Here is a 16,811-nt window from a genome sequence, read left to right as displayed (position 1 = left end):
TGGGGCCTGAACTCTGGGCCTGGGCGCTGTCCCTCAGCTCTTCAGCTCAAGGCTAACGCTCTACCACTTGAGCCACAGCGCCACTTCCGGCTTTTTCTTTTTGCTTATGTGGTGCTGAGGAATCGAAGCCAGGGCCTCAGGCATGCAAGGCAAGTGCTCTACCACTGAGCCACCTACCCAGCCTGCCTACGTGTCCTTGATGGACACCTGCCTGGCACAGACTACTTCCCCTCCCCACCAGCCAGCATCAGGCCTGGCAAGACCCCCAGTGGCCCAGTCTGCATTGACTACCATGAGCATTCATTTACTTTAAGAAAAATAAATAGGGGCTGAGAAGTTGGCTCAGTGGTAGAACGCTTGCCTTGCATGCCTGAGGCCCTGGGTTCCATTCCTCAGCACCACATAAGCAAAAAGAAAAAAGCCGAAAGTGGCACTGTGGCTCAAGTGGTAGAGCGCTAGCCTTGAGCTGAAGAGCTGAGAGACAGTGCCTAGGCCCAGAGTTCAGGCCCCACGACCAGACCCAAAAAAAAAAAAAAAAAGAAAGAAAGAAAAATAACTAAATAAAGGCTGGGAATGTGGCTTAGTGGTGGAGTGCTTGCCTTGCACACATGAAGCCCTAGGTTTGATTCCTCAGTACCACCTACACAGAAAAGGCCAGAAGTGGAGCTATGGCTCAAGTGGTAAGAGTGGTAGCCTTGAGCAAAAAGACACTCAGGGACAGTGCCCAGGCCCTATTTTGTTTGAAACAATGTCAAACTTAAAGAAGTGATGCAAAATGGCAGAGAGAGTCCAGGTGTGGTGGCACACACCTGTAATCCCAGCACTAAGGAGGCAGAGAGAACACCCATTATTAAGTTTTCCTGCCTCACTTCTATCCAGGCAGAGCAAGAAGGGTCCTGCCAGCCAGTGTGTGACCATAGACAGGTGAAATGGGTCTGCCTTGGCTCCTCTCTCTTCCGCTTGACCAGAGGTTCAATCTCCTTGTTTTCAGTCTCTATGTCTATGGTAGATCTTCATCTCTGCCGGCCACCTCGGCCTGTTTCCCTTTGTGCTCCTTCCTTTTCTCGCAGGCTTTAGTCTGGAGCTCTAGCCTTTCCCACTGCCTTCTTCAGCTGCTTTTCCACTTTGCTGGAGCCAACTGGGCTGACACACATAGCTCTCCCCCGGCCCCCTCATCCACCCTCAGTGGAGCCCAGACCCTCGCTGGCACCTTGGCGGGGGCTTGTGCGGTTACAGGGCCCAGCTTATGCCCATGCAGCTAGGACCCCGGGGAGTCGGGAAGCAGATGGGGCTGGATTGGATTCCCACCAGGCCAGTTGGTGCTCCCCTGCTCCCCCAACTGTTGGTGACACATTGCATACCTGCACCCCGCCTGCCTCAGCCGCACCCCACAGGGACCTCTGTGATGACAGTTCTCAAAGGGGGAGAGCCAGGGGCTGACACCATTTAATAAAGCAGGAGAGGAGGAGAAATTCCTAACTCAAGCAAGGGTGTTCACCTGATGCATAGGCAGGCAGAGCCCTCCGCTTAACTCTCTGAAGGCCAGGAGCACCCGTGGTGCTCATCTAGCGCACAGAGGCCAGACCTGTGTTATCAGCACGTGCCTGGGCTGCACTAGCCCCTAGGCCGAGACCTTTGCACGGGCAGTCAGTGCGCACATCACCAGTGTGTCAGCTCTGGGGGTTGGCAGCCCTCCCTGCTAGCTTCTAGAAGCCACTGACGCTCACAACTGAGGAGAAGCCTGAGTTTCAGGAAGGACTGTTTGCAGCCTCAGCCCTGTTGCTGCTCATATGAGCTCCTTCCAATTGAAGATGACTCAGGACTAAGTGTAGTGGTTCATGTCTATAATCCCAGTTACTCAGGGGGCAGAGATCAGGAGGATCACAGTCTGTGGCCAGTCCAGGCAAAAAGTCATTGAGATTCTGTCTCAGCAAGCAAGCCAGACCTAGTGGTTCAAACCTCTCATCCTACCAAGGTGGGAGACATGAATAGAAGGATTGCAATCTGAGGCTGGGCAAAAGGGGCCTTACCTGAAAAACAATTAAAGTCAAAAGGCCTCAGACTCGTTGTCTGTGTGCACACAGACAGTGGATCAGGTCCTGGCCAGCTGCTGGCACTGGGGGTGAAGGTGGTTGGAGGCGGGCAGCAGGACCCCACCTCCAGGTGGTGCTGGGCCGAGGGGCACCTTGGAAGAGGGAGATGACCTGTCACGGCTGGTGGTGTCCAGTGACCACCCATGTGTTTGGCACCACTTGGCCCAGGCCTTCCAGGGCCCTGGTATGGAGGCTGCTGGCCTCAGGCCCCAGAACCCTTTGTCCCCAGAAACAGCAAGTGTCCTCTTGCTTGCCAGGAACGCCATGTGGCACATTGAGCTCAAGAAGGGGCAGTTTGAGGATGCCCGGAAGTGCGTCCAGGATGAGGCGGAGGCCAAAGGGAGGCGTCTACAGGCGCGCACAGCCCGGCAGCTCCACAAGGAGAAGGAGGCCTTGGGGAAGGCAGAGAGAAACAGGCTGCTGCGGACCCGGTGCGTGGCACCCAGCCCTGGCCTGGCTTCTGCCAGTCCCTCCATCTCTGCACCAGGGCTGTCTAGGCTTCCCAGGCTCCCTCCCCCCCCCCCCGACAGCCCATGCTTGCCAGTGTCCCCAAGCCAGCCACTCCCCGCCACCCACTCCCTCTTCCTTCCAGGCTCCTCTGCTGGCTCTGAGCCTTGGAGTACTTGGGCTTAGTCCCAAGTACTGCCCCTGCTCAGCCACCCAGCAGCCACCTGGGGGTCCTCCCCATCCCTGGAGCAAACTTCTCTCCTCTCCCCCTTCTGGCTTGTGCTATACATTCGTTTCCCACCCTCTACAGATGCCTGCCCACCACGATCTGCTGCCCAGGCCAGAGGCCAGCTCTGCCTGACCCTTCCCCCTCCTCCCCAGACCCGGCACATTGCCAGCGCGGCTCCCTGCGGGTCTGGGGCCCTGGCTGTGTACACTCAGACTCCTCACCCACACTCCTCGCTGCCCTTGGCCTCTTTCCTTACTGATCTCTGCTCAGCCTGGACCAAACACCACACCAGAGCTCCAGCAGCAGCTCCTTTAGCATCTGCCCAGTGTCTCTCAGTCCCAGGCTCAGCCCTGGGCATGTGTGAGCTGGACCTGGACACAGGAGCTGCTCCCAGTGCAGCTCTGAGTACCCAGGGGGCTCTGTCTCGGCCATGTCACTGCAGGAAGTCCATGCACCTGCAGCGGGAGCTGGGGCTCAAGCACCAGAAGCTGCTGGAAGACGCCCAGAGGAACCACAAGGTGGCAGTGAAGTTCCTGAAGGCCTCTTTGGGCCGGTGCGTCCCCTCAAAGCTTTCTTAGGGTTCCCCTAAGGAATTTAGGAGTGCCCTCCCTCGCTTTGTTTTGAAAACCCCGTTTCTAAATCTTTACCACCTCGTCATCAAAAACGGACATGTCTGCAGCTTCAGCTCTGACTTGCTGTCTTTGGAAGAGGATTGCAGACAGTGAGGCCCTGGGGAGGGTGGGCCAGCCATGCGTCCCCACAGCTGGCCCTGGGCTGGTCAGTGGACACAGCACGGCCTCGGGGAGGAGAGGACAGGCCAGCCACGTGTCCCTACAGCTGGTCCAGGACTGTGTGACTCCATTTTACCCTCAGTTGGAGTGTGGGCATCTCAGGCCGCTGCTGCTCTGTAATGGCCCACTGCCATTACAATAATGAACCTGCGTTCATTATTCAAAGCATACCTTCCTCCAGGATACGAGAGCGAGAGCAGAAGGAGGAAACTGAGTCCCGAGAGCACATGAAGCGGCGCATGGATGCCGTGCTGGCCCTGAAGAACAACATCACTGCCAACCGGGTGGGTGCTAGCCTCAGCCGCCCTGGGGGCCCTGCTCCTGGAGCCAGGCCTGTCCTCTGATTCTGTTGGGCCAGGCAGCCCCGCAGGCTTCATGCCTTGGCTCAGGGGTGGCGGCAGGTGTATGGGCTCAGGGCATCACACACTCCAGGGCCAGGGCCAGGGCCAGGCAGAGGAGGACATGGCACAATGGAAGGTCAGGGCTGAGGGTGCCGTAGGAGAGGGATGGCTGCCCAGCCTCATGGATGGGCCCACACCTACTCCAGGTCCTGGCCTCCACTTGGAGAGTTGTGAACAGTTGTAATCTGTCTACCTGGGACCCCAGGTGTCGCATTGATTTAAGGACAGGCCGCCCTCTGTGTGTGTGTGTGTGTGTGTGTGTGTGTGTGTGTGTGTGTGTGTTTGCACGCGCACACTGTGTGTATATGTGCTGGACGCTGCTGGAGCTGTGGCTTCAATGTCCCCTTTCCAGGAAACGCTGCGGAAGTTTCAGGCCTGGGGCCAGGCCAGGGCTGAGCTGGCGGAGCAGAAGGCCCAGGCAGAGAAGGAGCTGATCCTAGCACAGGGCGGAGATGCCTTCAGGCACCTCATCCACCAGCACCGGCTCCAGGAGCTGGAGGCTCAGAAGAGGTGAGGCCCACAGTCCCTGCTTGGGCAGTGGTTGCCAGTGTCTGAGTGTTTGATCCTCACAGTGGGGAGAGCTGACCCCTGCCCAGGCCTCCCCACAGCCACTGAGCAATAGGAGAAGAGGGGTGCTCCCCCACCCCTGCCTCCCTCGCCCAGAAGTCCAACCTGCAGGTGCTAAGAAGAGCCTGGCTCCTTCCCCAGGACCTTCGAGGAAGAGCAGAAGCTGCGGAGACTGGAGATAGTCAGCAAGATTTTGAAAGAGGAAGTGAAAGAAGAAAACAGGAAAAAGAAACAACACCGGCCTGCCAGAACCACAGAATGCAGGACTCTGCGAGACAAGACCTGGAACTACATCTCCAACATCTGCGAGGCCAGGGTAGAGCCCGTGACCTCCCATTACCCAGATGAGGTCTGTACCTAAGGGCCAGGAGGGAGGAGGAAGCACCCGAGAGCCCCGGGCCACAGCTCAGGTGCCCCACCAGGCCTCTCTCCACAGCCCCAACAGCTGCCTCTGCTCCGGCTCCCTGCAAGTCCCTCGCCTGGGCCCAGGGGGGAGCGCAGCCAGCCCTGTGTCCAGCCCACCTCTCCATCCCTCACCAGGGCTGTGCTGTGCCAAAGGCCCCAGCAGGCAGTGTCCCCTGGGGGTGACAGCTCTAATCTACCTCCCCCTAGAGTGTGGGGTTGCCTGGTGTGTGCCATCTGTGAGCTCCTCCAGGTGTCTTGGCGTCAGAGGAGGCCTTTGCCTGTGTATCCCCCTACCAATCCCCTACCTGGTCCTTCACACATCCCTCCTCTAGTGAGTATTGCTTGCTCCCACACATGTACCTTGTCCTCTCTCTGGAAGGCCTTCCCTGAGTCCAGTGTGCTGTCACCCTGAGTCTCTGCACTGTGGCCTCAGCCTGTTTTTCTGTTATGGTGCCCACTGCAGAGCAGCAGAGCCAGAGCAGTCAGACGAGGCCCGAGCCCCCAGCCAGTCCTAGGGACCCAGTGACAGCTGTCCTCCCAGGGCTGGCACAGGGCTTTGCCAGGGCCTGGAGTGTGATTGGCATGCACCCATGGAGGGATGCAGTATGCCCATCACTCAGTGTGTCCCCTAATGGAAACATGGTAGGCACCCTGTAGATGATGTTGTGCAAAAGCATGTCGTGTACAAACGTCAGCATGTCACATTCTAAGTGGCACAGTGCCCTTGTCTCAGAGGAGCTGCCTGAACTGTGTGGAACTGTGAGGGTCCTGAGCCAGGGCCCCAGGAGCTCATCTGCTCATCTTCTGCTCATCTAGATGCCTGTCCTCTTCCCAACACTGAACATGCCTTGCTGCTCTCTTGCCTGCAGGAGCCTGAGGATGAGCCCCCCAAGCACTTGTGGCTCTCGAAAGCCCTCTCCACCGAGTGTGTGCAGGTGGACCTTGCAGCCCTCAACATTCAGGAGGAGGTCCTGGCTGAGCCAGAGATCCCTGGGCTCTGGAGCGAGGACTATAAGCCGTACCAGGTGCTGGCCTTCCTCTGCCTCCCAGCTGCCTTCCCCCTTGCTGCTGTTTGTCCACTCCCTCACTGCCCCTCCTAGAGCCCTCGGAGCTGGCCCTGTGTGGCTCACTACTCTCCTGGCTGCTCAGCTCCAGTCCTGCGCCTCGGGCCTCAGGGTGGGACGGGAAAGGGAGGGTCCCTCCTCACTCTGCTCACAGTCAGGAAAAGACATGAGCTCACACTTCCTTTGAAAGCCTATTTCTGGAAGCATGCCCTGTACAGAGCCCGGTCCTCCCCTGCTGGGGCTCCATCCTCCACTCAGCCACAGCCATTTGGAAGCAGAGGACAGGATAAGGCTGGACTGGCCGTTCTGCTCTAAACCCAGCAGGATGTGGTGGACACGGTCAGGCACCAGGCACCACCAGGTCTCCACCATGAAGTACCAGAGGAAAGGCCAGCTGGTGGCCAGGCAGGGACAGTCATCAGAAGGAAAGCCTCGGGGCAGTTTTCCACTGCCGCTGACCCAGTTGCTGGCCTCAGGTGTCCTGGTGGCTGTGCATCTGGCCCAGACTGGACTTTCACTGACATTACTACTTGAGGAAATTGTTCTCTGTAGAACTTTCCAGAAACCTTATTCTTACTCTGCAATCTAGAACATTCCTCTCTGCCATTACTTCCCTAAAACTTGCCTGAGTCCTCCTGTTTCTGCCCTTTTTCCTTTTTTTTTTTTTTCCTCCAAAGCCTGGCCTGTGACCCAAAACAAAGCCAGGGCCTGTGGCAGACAGAGCCCAGAGTACTGAGCCCTTCCCTGCTTTGCTTAGCCCTGCACGTGGCCAGGTGCTGGGCCTTGAGTGGGCATAGGCCTCTGCCTCTGTGACCCCCAGGTGCCCAAGGAGGAGGTGGACCAGAAGCCTGTGGGCGGGACCAAGATGGACCGGGACATCCTGGCCCGCACCATGGAGCAGCTGCGCAGCGGGATCATCCACAAGCAGGTAGTATCCGGCCGGGAGTTCAAGGGCCGGCCCTTCAACAGCAAGCCTGAGGTCATCCACTTCAAGGTGAGTGGCTCCCTGGTCAAGGGGGAAGCGCTTTGCCGCCCATCCTGCCTCTGACCCCTTTTGCTTTGACTTAGGGAACCCGAGGGTAGCAAGCAAGGGCTGGGGCAGACACCCTAAGGATGAGGAAGTGCCAGCCTCCTCCTCCTTCCTTGGGACTCAGGGCCTCTGGGGAAGGACAGGTGGCCAGGTAGTCGCCTGCCGGGCAGTGTCTGCTAGGCAGATTCCAGCTCCATGTGAGGCAGTCTGCAGGGTGGGTGTTCAGGGTGGGTCCGCAGAGGTGGCTGAGGCTGAGATGGGTCACCAGAGCTTCCGTTCTCACTCCTACATGCCAGGCCCCACAAAACCTCATCCTGGAGCCCTGGTGTGGGTGGTGAGATTCTCACCATGTCCTTCAGGCCTCCTGGGGGCCCTCAGTTCATGGAAACCTGGGGAATGTGTACCTGGGGACCTCTCTCTGGTTAGCATGGGCACACAAGCCAACCTGGAACTCATTCCCCCACACGGAGCCCATTCCCCAGCCTGGAGCCCACTCCCTGAACCTGCTCTGAGGCTGCAGCCCGGGGCCTGGGTCACTGCCGAGCCTCTATCTCCTGCAGGACTTCGATGTTGGCAAAGTGTACAAGAAGAAGATCACTTTGATAAACGCCACCTACACCATCAACTACTGCAAGCTGGTGGGTGTGGAGGAGACCCTGCGGGACTTCATCTACATCGAGTGAGGCCGAGTCCCATGGAGCCTGGGCATAGGGCGGGTGGAGCTTCCATGAGGAGTTGAGATTCTGGAGCTGAACTCACGGAGGCCAGGTCTGACATGCAGACCGCCTGCTCACTGCCCCCGTGGAGGGCGGCCTCAGGGGCGCTCCAGGCAGCTAGTGTCTGCTCAGACTGGGATGCGTTTGAGATCCCTTACTGGGCTATAACTTTGTCTTCCTCCCTGCGCCAATTTTTTGTTCTCTTCCTCGTCTGCCTTTGTCTTCCTTGTCTTTTGTATTCTCTTCGTGTCTGGCATGAAGTCTGCTACTTCTTCCTCTTTTGTCTTTTCTGTGGCTCTCTCTTAGCCCTTATGTCTCGGCCTCTGGCCTTAGCTTACTTTTGGTCCTTTGAGACAGCCTCAAACTTAATCCTCTGCTTGCCTCTTCAGTGCCACACTTGGCCTTGGACTTTTTTTTTTTTGGTCATGGGGCTTGAACTCTGGGCCTGGGCGCTGTCCCTCAGCTCTTCAGCTCAAGGCAAGCGCTCTACCACTTGAGCCACAGCGTCACTTCCGGTTTTCTGGTGGTTAAGGTGGTTAATTGGAGATAAGAGTCTCACAGACTTTCTTGCCTGGGCTAGATTGGAACCACAATCCTCAGACCTCAGCCTCCTGAGTAGCTAGAATTACAGATGTGGGCCACTGGTGCCCAGCTTTGGCCATGGCTTTTAAGGAAGCTTTGTTGTTTCTTCCTTCCTTGTCTGTGCCAGGCTTCATGGAAAGTTTTTTCCATTGCTGTGTAGTTCAGGTTTCCTTGAACTTGCCCTCCTGCCTCCACCTCCTGGGGCTGGGGCTATAGACATGTACTACCCAGCCCAGGAAGGTTTGGCGGCCCAGCATCAATTTTAAATTTCTAGTCTGAGATCGCTCACTTCCATTAGTGTGTGACCCTAACACCCCCAGTGTGCAGGTCCAGGGGCCCCTTCCTCCCTGCCAGCGTCGTCCTGAGGCTGCTGCTCTAGGGTTGAGCCCCTGATGACCCCTCTTATGAGCAGCACAGCCAGCAGGGGTCCCAGAGTATCTGTTCTCTTGGGAACTAAAAGGAAGCCAGCCACAGGGTCTTCTTTCCCTCCCTCTTCCCTGCTGTTTTCCAGAATCTTCTAGCTGGCCACAGAGGCCCATGTGGAGAGAGTTACTATAAATTGATATTTATTTTCTCTGGCTTCTGGTCATGCTGAGTCATACGGGCTCCTGGAGGGTAGACCTGTGTGTGCACATATAGACATTACATACATATACGCATGCACGCACACACATGCACACACATGCATACACATTCATTCATATCAGCTACCCAACTCCCCTCCCCAGATCAAGATTAGAATTTCCCTCAACACCTGGAGGGTATCATTATTCATTTATTCCTGGATTTTTTTTTTTAGTCAGTCCTGGGGCCTGAACTCAGGGCCTGAGCTTCTTTTGCTCAAGACCAGCACTCTACCACATGAGCCACAATGCCTCCTCCAGCTTTTTCTGTGTTTGTGGTACTGAGGAATGGAACCCAGGGCTTCATGCATGCTAGGCAAGCACTCTACCACTAAGCCACATCCCCAGCCCCTCCATGGATTTTTTTTTTTTTGGTCTGGTCGTGGGGCTTAAACTCTGGGCCTGGGCGCTGTCCTTCAGCTCAAGGCGAGCGCTCTACCACTTGAGCTACAGTGCCACTTCCGGTTTTCTGGTGGTTTATTGGAGATAGGAGTCTCACGGTCTTTCCTACCCGGGCTGGCTTTGAACCTCGATCCTCAGATCTCAGCCTCCTGAGTAGCTAGGATTACAGGCGTGAGCCACCAGCGCCCGGCTCCCTCCATGGATTTTTTTGTGGTACTGGATTGAGCTCAAGGGCTTGAGCCTGTTATGTAGATGTTCTACCACATGAGCCATGCCTCCATGTCCTTTTTTCATTGGTTATTTTCTTATTTTTTGGTTCCAATCATGGGGCCTGAACTTTGGGCCTGGGCGCTGTCCTTCAGCTCTTCAGCTCAAGGCTAGCGCTCTACCACTTGAGCCACAGCACCACTTCCAGCTTTTTTTTTTTTTGCTTATGTGGTGCTGAGGAATCGAACCCAGGGCCTCATGCATGCAAGGCAAGCACTCTACCACTGAGCCACCTTCCCAGCCCCTCATTGGTTATTTTCAAGGTAAGGTCTTGCTTTATACCTGGGCCAGTCTGGCCTGCTGTCTTCCAATCTGTACTTCCTGGTGTTGCTGGGGATGGCAGGTGTATACAACTGCAGCCAACCATCATCCTCCCCTGCAGCTGGAATAGCAGGTATGTGCCACTGCACCTAGCCATGGCTTGAGATAAGTCTCACAGGCTTATTTGTGCACAGGATGGCCTCATACCACAATCCCCCAATCTCTGCCTTCCAAATAGGTAGGACTGCAGACCCAGACCTCTGTGTCCAGCTTCGTGGTGCCTCTCAAGCTACACATTCAGATCATAGCAGCTTTGCGATGCCTCAGCCCTCACTGAGACACCTGGCAGTTGCTGGGAATGTCCTCCAGGCTCCTGGCTTCTTCTGCTGGATCTGATCAGCTGTTGAAGTTGCTGACTGTGTGTCTGGTTTCGGCTCTGTGTGTCTCTTTTCTGAACATCCCAAGCTCTTTTCAGATGAGCTGGCATTTCTTGACAGTGCAGGCTCTTGCTGCACGTCTGTGATTCTTATGACTTTAGCCATTTTAATTGCATGTTTTCTAAAAGCTCCGCTTAGCTGTTCCACCCAGCATAGTCTGCAGCTTAGCCTTGCTGCTCGCTGTCTGCTTGTGTGTGCACGTCTCCTGCCGGTGACCTTATGCCCCCACTGGTGACCCTGAATCCTGCCCCTCTCCTGCCAGATGGTTGTGCCCTGGGTTCTGTGGTGGCTACCATCAAAATGCCTTCTCCCTATCAGAAATTCTGATTTCCTGCTGTCTGGGACATAAGGCTGTGGCCAGCAAAGGATAAATTTCATTGTCCTTGTTTTGTGCCATTACTGGGGCTTGAACTCAAGGCTTGGGTGCTGTCCCTGAGCTTTTTTGTTCAGGGCTAGCACTCTACCACTGTAGCCATAGCTCTACTTCCGGCTTGGGTGGTTAATTGGAGGTATGAGTTTCACAGACTTCTCTGCCCAGGTTGGCTTTGAACTGCAGTCCTTAAACCTCAGCCTCCTGATTAGTTAGGATTACAGATGTGAGCCACCAGTGCCCAACCAGGAGATGTTTTCATATTAAGCTTCTGTTTTGTACACTTATAAACACAACAAATTAGGTAAAATCTAATGTGAGAGACCTTTCCTCGCCCAGGGTCAGCCCCTCCCCAACTGTGCACCTGGCAATGTGGCTGGGGGTCAGGGCCACTCAAAACAAGCATCCCACCTCCTGGATGGTCCTTGCTTTCCAGACACATCCAAAGGTTACTGCAGGGTGGGGATGGGGTCTCCTGCCCCCTGGGGACATGTGCTCTATGTGCGGCAGGGGGCACACAGCCCCATGGCTGCCCGTGGGGACATGTGCTGTATGTGCGGCAGGGAGCACACAGCCCCATGGCTGCCTGTGGCCAGGGCGCCTGGGCGAGGGGAGGGGGGCCCCAAGGGGTCCACCTCCCAGAGCTACTCGGGGCTCACCTAACCCCATGCCACTGTGCTTGCAGCTTTGACCCCCCCGGCCCCATGTCTGCTGGGATGTCCTGCGAGGTCCTGGTCACCTTCAAGCCCATGGTGAGTCAGAGGATGGGCAGCAGCCCTGTCTTGGCTGTTTTGTCCCAACAGTACCCTGGAAAGCTGCAGGCAGCACAAATGCTCACTACTGCCCAGCTGGGGCCTCCTTGAGGGGCCTCCAGGGCTGGGCTGGGGTGGGGAGGGACCTCAGCTCGGGGCAGGCAGGCCCAGGCTCAGGCCCAGGCCTTGGTTATACAGTTGTGGCCTATGGACCTGGGTCCATCTCACATAGGTGTATGTGGTTGGTTTTTATTTTTTAGATCAATAAAGATCTGGAAGGAAATGTCTCCTTTTTGGCTCAGACAGGCAGTTTTTCTATTCCACTGAAATGTTCAACAAAGAAATGTTCCGTAAGTTCCAATTTGTATTCACGGTGTTTCTCATAGGAACCCTAGTGAGCTTGTACCCAGGACCGTGGGTATAGACAGGTGGGGAGCTCTGAATTGGGGTGCAGGGGGGCGGAGCTCTGAACTGGGGTGCAGGGGGTGGAGCTCTGAACTGGGGTGCAGGGGGGAGGGCAGAGCTCTGAACTGGGGTGCAGGGGGGCAGAGCTCTGAACTGGGATGCCGAGGGGGGCGGAGCTCTGAACTGGGGTATGGGGGTGGGCAGAGCTCTGAACTGGGGTGCAGGGGGGGCGGAGCTCTGAACTGGGGTGCAGCGGGGCGGAGCTCTGAACTGGGGTGCAGCGGGGCGGAGCTCTGAACTGGGGTGCAGGGGGGGTGGAGCTCTGAACTGGGGTGCAGAGGGGAGGGCAGAGCTCTGAACTGGGGTGCAGGGGGAGCGGAGCTCTGAACTGGGGTGCAGGGGGGCGGAGCTCTGAACTGGGGTGCAGCTCTGAACTGGGGTGCAGGGGGGTGGAGCTCTGAACTGGGGTGCAGGGGGTGGAGCTCTGAACTGGGGTGCAGCTCTGAACTGGGGTGCAGGGGGGTGGAGCTCTGAACTGGGGTGCAGGGGGTGGAGCTCTGAACTGGGGTACAGGGGGCAGAGCTCTGAACTGGGGTGCGGGGGGCGGAGCTCTGAACTGGGGTGCGGGGGGCGGACTCTGAACTGGGGTGCAGGGGGGAGGGCAGAGCTCTGAACTGGGGTGCAGGGGGCGGAGCTCTGAACTGGGGTGCAGCGGGGCGGAGCTCTGAACTGGGGTGCAGGGGGGTAGAGCTCTGAACTGGGGTGCAGAGCGGAGGGCAGAGCTCTGAACTGGGGTGCAGGGGGCGGAGCTCTGAACTGGGGTGCAGAGGGGCGGAGCTCTGAACTGGGGTGCAGGGGGTGGAGCTCTAAACTGGGGTGCAGTGGGGAGGGCAGTGTCCCCCCAGGCTGTGGTTTGGTGACAGCTTGGGTCAGCCTCCAGCCTGGATCTCAGTGGGGCATGTGAGAGGCTCAGGCCAGAGCTGGACAGCTGCGGGCAAGCCAGCTCCTTGAGGCGCAGGTCTTGGACCCTCTGTGGAGATTTTGGTGTGCCCTGGACACTGGTGGTGTGATTTAGAAATTTTCAAACATGATGAAAAGCAGGAAGAATCACAGGGTGAAATTCTATTCACCATATGTAGTCACCACCCCTGCCATGCTGGCCTCCTTGCCCGCCCACCCCCAGCCCCTCAGCCCCTCCGGAGCTCCTTGTCCCAGTAAGCACAGAGCCCTGTGGCTCAGGACACGGCCCCATGCTTGCCCGTGAGCCGGCTGGCGCGGCACAGCCTGCCTGACCCAAGCACGTGGCGCATCCCGGGGCGGCTGGGTGTGGCTCGGGCCTCCAGGGACACAGCTACGATCCTACACAGGATGCCTGGATCCCCAGACACCAAGGCCGACAGCGGCAGCAGGACTCGATCCACTAGCACACATTACACTTCCCACAACTCATTGCCCATGGCCTGCCGCACCGAGGAGGGAGATCCTCGAGGCTGGAAGAGAACAAGGAGTTGAGAGGAATGAAGAATTTGAGGGTGCTCCACACTAAAAATCAACTAAAAGTACCCAGGCTCCATCCAAGCACAGCTCTGACCTGACAGACAGACACGTGTGTGCGTGTGCGTCCGTGTGCATGTGTGTGTGTGTGTGCTGGGACTGGGACTTGAACATGAGTCCATCCCTGCCTATGCAGTGTGTGGCTCACCCAGAACCTTGTCCACCCTGCCTGGAGCCTCACCCATGCGGAGGAGAGACCAGCTTCCCTGGGGGGTCTCCAGGCTGCAGGTGAAAGCAGGGCGTGGGGCTCTGAGCCACAGCACCTGCGAGGACTGGCTGGCTCTCCTGCGCTGGCCGCCGTGCTGGCCAGCAGCCGCCACCCTGGCTCACTGGCGTCCTTTGGCAGCTGTCTCTCGACAGAGAGCTCATCGACTTTGGCAGCTACACTGTGGGGGAGACCACAACCCAGACCATCACGCTGACCAACACTGGGGGCCTGGGCACCAAGTTCAAGTTCCTCATGGCATCTGAGAACTATGGCACAGAGGACTATGAGGCCATCCTGAAAATGGTAAGTAGGCCACTGCGGGCCGTTGCCCAATGCTGTGGCTGCCTAGGCCCAGGGTCAGCTGGGCCCCATGTCTCTGCCTGGTGAGGGCAGGGCACCGAGTCGGGGTCCCACACGTGAAGTGGGCTACGAGGGTGCTGACTACCCCACAGGAGGAGCAGAAGAGACTGGAGAACATGAGGGGGACATCGAGGTCCATGGCCTCTGGAACGGTGGATCACGGCATTGTCCCTTCTCAGGTATGTGACGGTGTGGGGGAAACATGGGAACCCCAGGAGCCTAAGAGGCTAAGAGTCTGGGAGACGCTGCAGCCTGCCCTGCCCTGGCCAGACCTGCAGTGACACCAAAGCAGTCAGGGACTTGATGTCACTCCCAGGAAGGGCTGTGCAGGGCCGGGGGTGCCTGGTTGCAGCCTAGTAGAGCCCCTCAGAGTAAGGCCTCTGCCTTCCAGTGAATTGGGGGAGGGTGTGGACTCCACTCACAAGCCATGAGAAGCCAGGGCTCTGGCCCTCAGTCATGTGGCAGCCAGAAAAAACCCCAGGGGAGGACACATGGCGCTGACGTGTGTGGCCCCACGGCTGAGGGTAGTAGGGAAAGGGCAGATGAGGGGTGAGCAGGAAGGTGCCGGGTTGGGTCCACCTCGCTGGGGCTGAGGAGGAGCCAGTGAGATCCAGACTCAGAGGCAAAGGGGCAGAGCAAGACTGGAGGAAAGGTGCAGGGACCAGAAGCCTGGCCAGACACAGCTGTGATGGCCTCCGGGCCAGGGGAAGGCAGTGAGAATGCCGGGTTCCCTTTCAGAGCAGCCTCTTCACCTTCGAGGACAAAAGCATCTACGAGAAGGTTATCACCAGTTTCTCTGAGACACCCTTTGAGGGCTTTGAGTCCATGGCAGACCTTCCGAGCCGGTGGGACCCGGAGAAGCAAGATGGTGAGGGCCCAGGCAGCCGGAGGGCAGACACGGCGCACCCCCAAAGCCCCTCCTGCCTTGATTCCGAGCAGCAGCAGGGGAGTTTGGCACAGCAGGGTGCTGGACTGGGTCAGAGCACTGGTATGGGCAGGACAGCCTCAGGCATGCCCTGCACCCCCTGGACTCCTCACCCTGCCACCTCTGGAGAACCAGGAGTCCGCAGCAGAGCTGGGCAGGGCTTCTGGGAGCCTTCTCCAGGCTTCAGCTTCATATGATAGTAAAACACTCGTGTGTGTGGAGCATGGGGTGGGTTGACGTGTGCATTCTTCCTGAAACGGCACGGGCTTGCTGAGCATGCGCAAGGCCCTGCATTCAGTCCCCAGGACTGGAAAATAACACTGTAAAGAAAACCAACAGCCCGGCAGCGCTGGTGGCTCAGGCCTGTAATCCTAGCTACTCAGGAGACTGAGAGCTGAGGATCACAGTTCAAAGCCAGGCTGGCCAGGGAAGTCTGTGAGACTTTTTTTTTTGGTCAGTCATGGGGCTTGAACTCGGGGCCTGGGCGCTGTCCCTCAGCTCTTCAGCTCAAGGCTAGGGCTCTACCACATGAACCACAGTGCCACTTCCAGTTTCCTGAGTGGTTTATTGGAAGTAAGAGTCTTACGGACTTTGCTGTCCGGCTGACTTTGAACTGAGATCCTCAGATCTCAGCTTCCTGAGTAGCTAGGATTACAGGTGTGAGCCACTGGTGCCCGGCACCCTGGTTATTTCTGAGATAGGCTCCCACAAACGTATTTGCGAGGGCTAGACTGAAACTGCAGTTTTTCTACTCCCCACCTCCTGAGTGGCCAGGATTACTGGCAGGGCCTCGGTCACCTGATCTCTGGGCATCCTCTTCTGGTCACTTCATCCCCTGTCAATCCTTATGCCACCATCTCGCCTGTGGTAGGCTACACACTTCCATATACACTTTAGAAGCTGCTGCTTGATTTCCGGGGGAAGGAAAGCCTGTGTGAGTGTGACTATGTAGCTTTGGAGAGTCGACATGCTGACCTGTCAAGTCTCCCCCCAATCTGGGCATCCAAAGCACCTCGCCCCTCTCAGCAGTGCCCCGTTCAGCTCATGGCCTTCCACCGTCGCCTTTGTTATGCAGTCAGGCAGACTATTTGGATTTATTTCTAGTATCTCATTTTGTCTTCCAGAAGCTGAGGTGACTCCTGTGGCCAACGGTGCTGGTCCGAATGAGGAGCAGATGGAGATCACGCTGGGGGAGGTCGGCCCAGTGCCCGCGCCTGCCCCGCTGCCCCTCCTTGTCCACTGGCCCTCCCTCTGATGGGCTAGACCCAGGCAGACCCCAGCCAGCACCCTAGCAGCCCCTTCCCCAGGGGAGCTGGGCAGACTCAGAACAGGACAGTTTCCTGGGTGCAGCTGGCAGTGGGCCGTCCCTGACCGGACCCCAGCAGGCCTCGGGGCCAGGGCTTGTGTGTGACCAGGCCCAGCCAGGGACCAACCCTTGCTGCAAAGTGGCTGTCCTGGCGGTCAGCATGATGCCACCTGCTAAGCCATGGCTCTGCCCCCACTGTGCAGTTGACCGAGGGGGAAATCGGCCCATTCAGCTCCATCAGAGTGCCCATCATCTTCACCCCAGCCATCCCGGGCGAGGTGGAGGCCAGGTTCAAGGTCGCATTTAAGAACCCACAGTCACCCACGGTGAGTACTGTGCTACTGGCTGAGAGGCCTGTCCTGTGAGGGAGGACTCCAGCCCTGTGCCCCGTGAGGGAGGACTCCAGCCCTGTGCCCCGTGAGGGAGGACTCTAGCCCTGTGCCCCGTGAGGGAGGACTCCACCTGTCCCTGTGAGGGAGGACTCCACCTGTGCCCCGTGAGGGAGGACTCCAGCCCTGTGCCCCGTGAGGGAGGACTCCAGCCTGTCCTGTGAGGGAGGACTCCACCTGTCCCTGTGAGGGAGGACTCCACCTGTGCCCCGTGAGGGAGGACTCCA

General features: G+C 57.7%; 1 protein-coding gene across 1 annotated transcript in view; it reads left to right on the top strand.

The window, feature by feature from the left end:
- The window catches only part of Cfap74 (cilia and flagella associated protein 74), a 48,864-nt gene that overhangs the window by 4,933 nt on the left and 27,120 nt on the right, over nt 1-16,811 (top strand). The window contains exons 6-19 of the mRNA XM_013031431.1: nt 2,351-2,524; nt 3,212-3,322; nt 3,742-3,844; nt 4,314-4,471; nt 4,670-4,877; nt 5,812-5,958; nt 6,818-6,991; nt 7,588-7,706; nt 11,371-11,437; nt 11,698-11,787; nt 13,743-13,907; nt 14,703-14,832; nt 16,014-16,084; nt 16,399-16,556. Of these exons, the coding sequence (XP_012886885.1) occupies nt 2,351-2,524; nt 3,212-3,322; nt 3,742-3,844; nt 4,314-4,471; nt 4,670-4,877; nt 5,812-5,958; nt 6,818-6,991; nt 7,588-7,706; nt 11,371-11,437; nt 11,698-11,787; nt 13,743-13,907; nt 14,703-14,832; nt 16,014-16,084; nt 16,399-16,556 (1,875 nt within the window). The remainder of the gene's footprint in view (nt 1-2,350; nt 2,525-3,211; nt 3,323-3,741; nt 3,845-4,313; nt 4,472-4,669; nt 4,878-5,811; nt 5,959-6,817; nt 6,992-7,587; nt 7,707-11,370; nt 11,438-11,697; nt 11,788-13,742; nt 13,908-14,702; nt 14,833-16,013; nt 16,085-16,398; nt 16,557-16,811) is intronic.

The sequence above is a fragment of the Dipodomys ordii genome, unplaced genomic scaffold (genome assembly GCF_000151885.1).
Source record: "Dipodomys ordii isolate 6190 unplaced genomic scaffold, Dord_2.0 Scaffold6, whole genome shotgun sequence".
Lineage (NCBI taxonomy): Eukaryota > Metazoa > Chordata > Mammalia > Rodentia > Heteromyidae > Dipodomys > Dipodomys ordii.
This window is presented reverse-complemented; position numbering and strand designations above follow the sequence as displayed.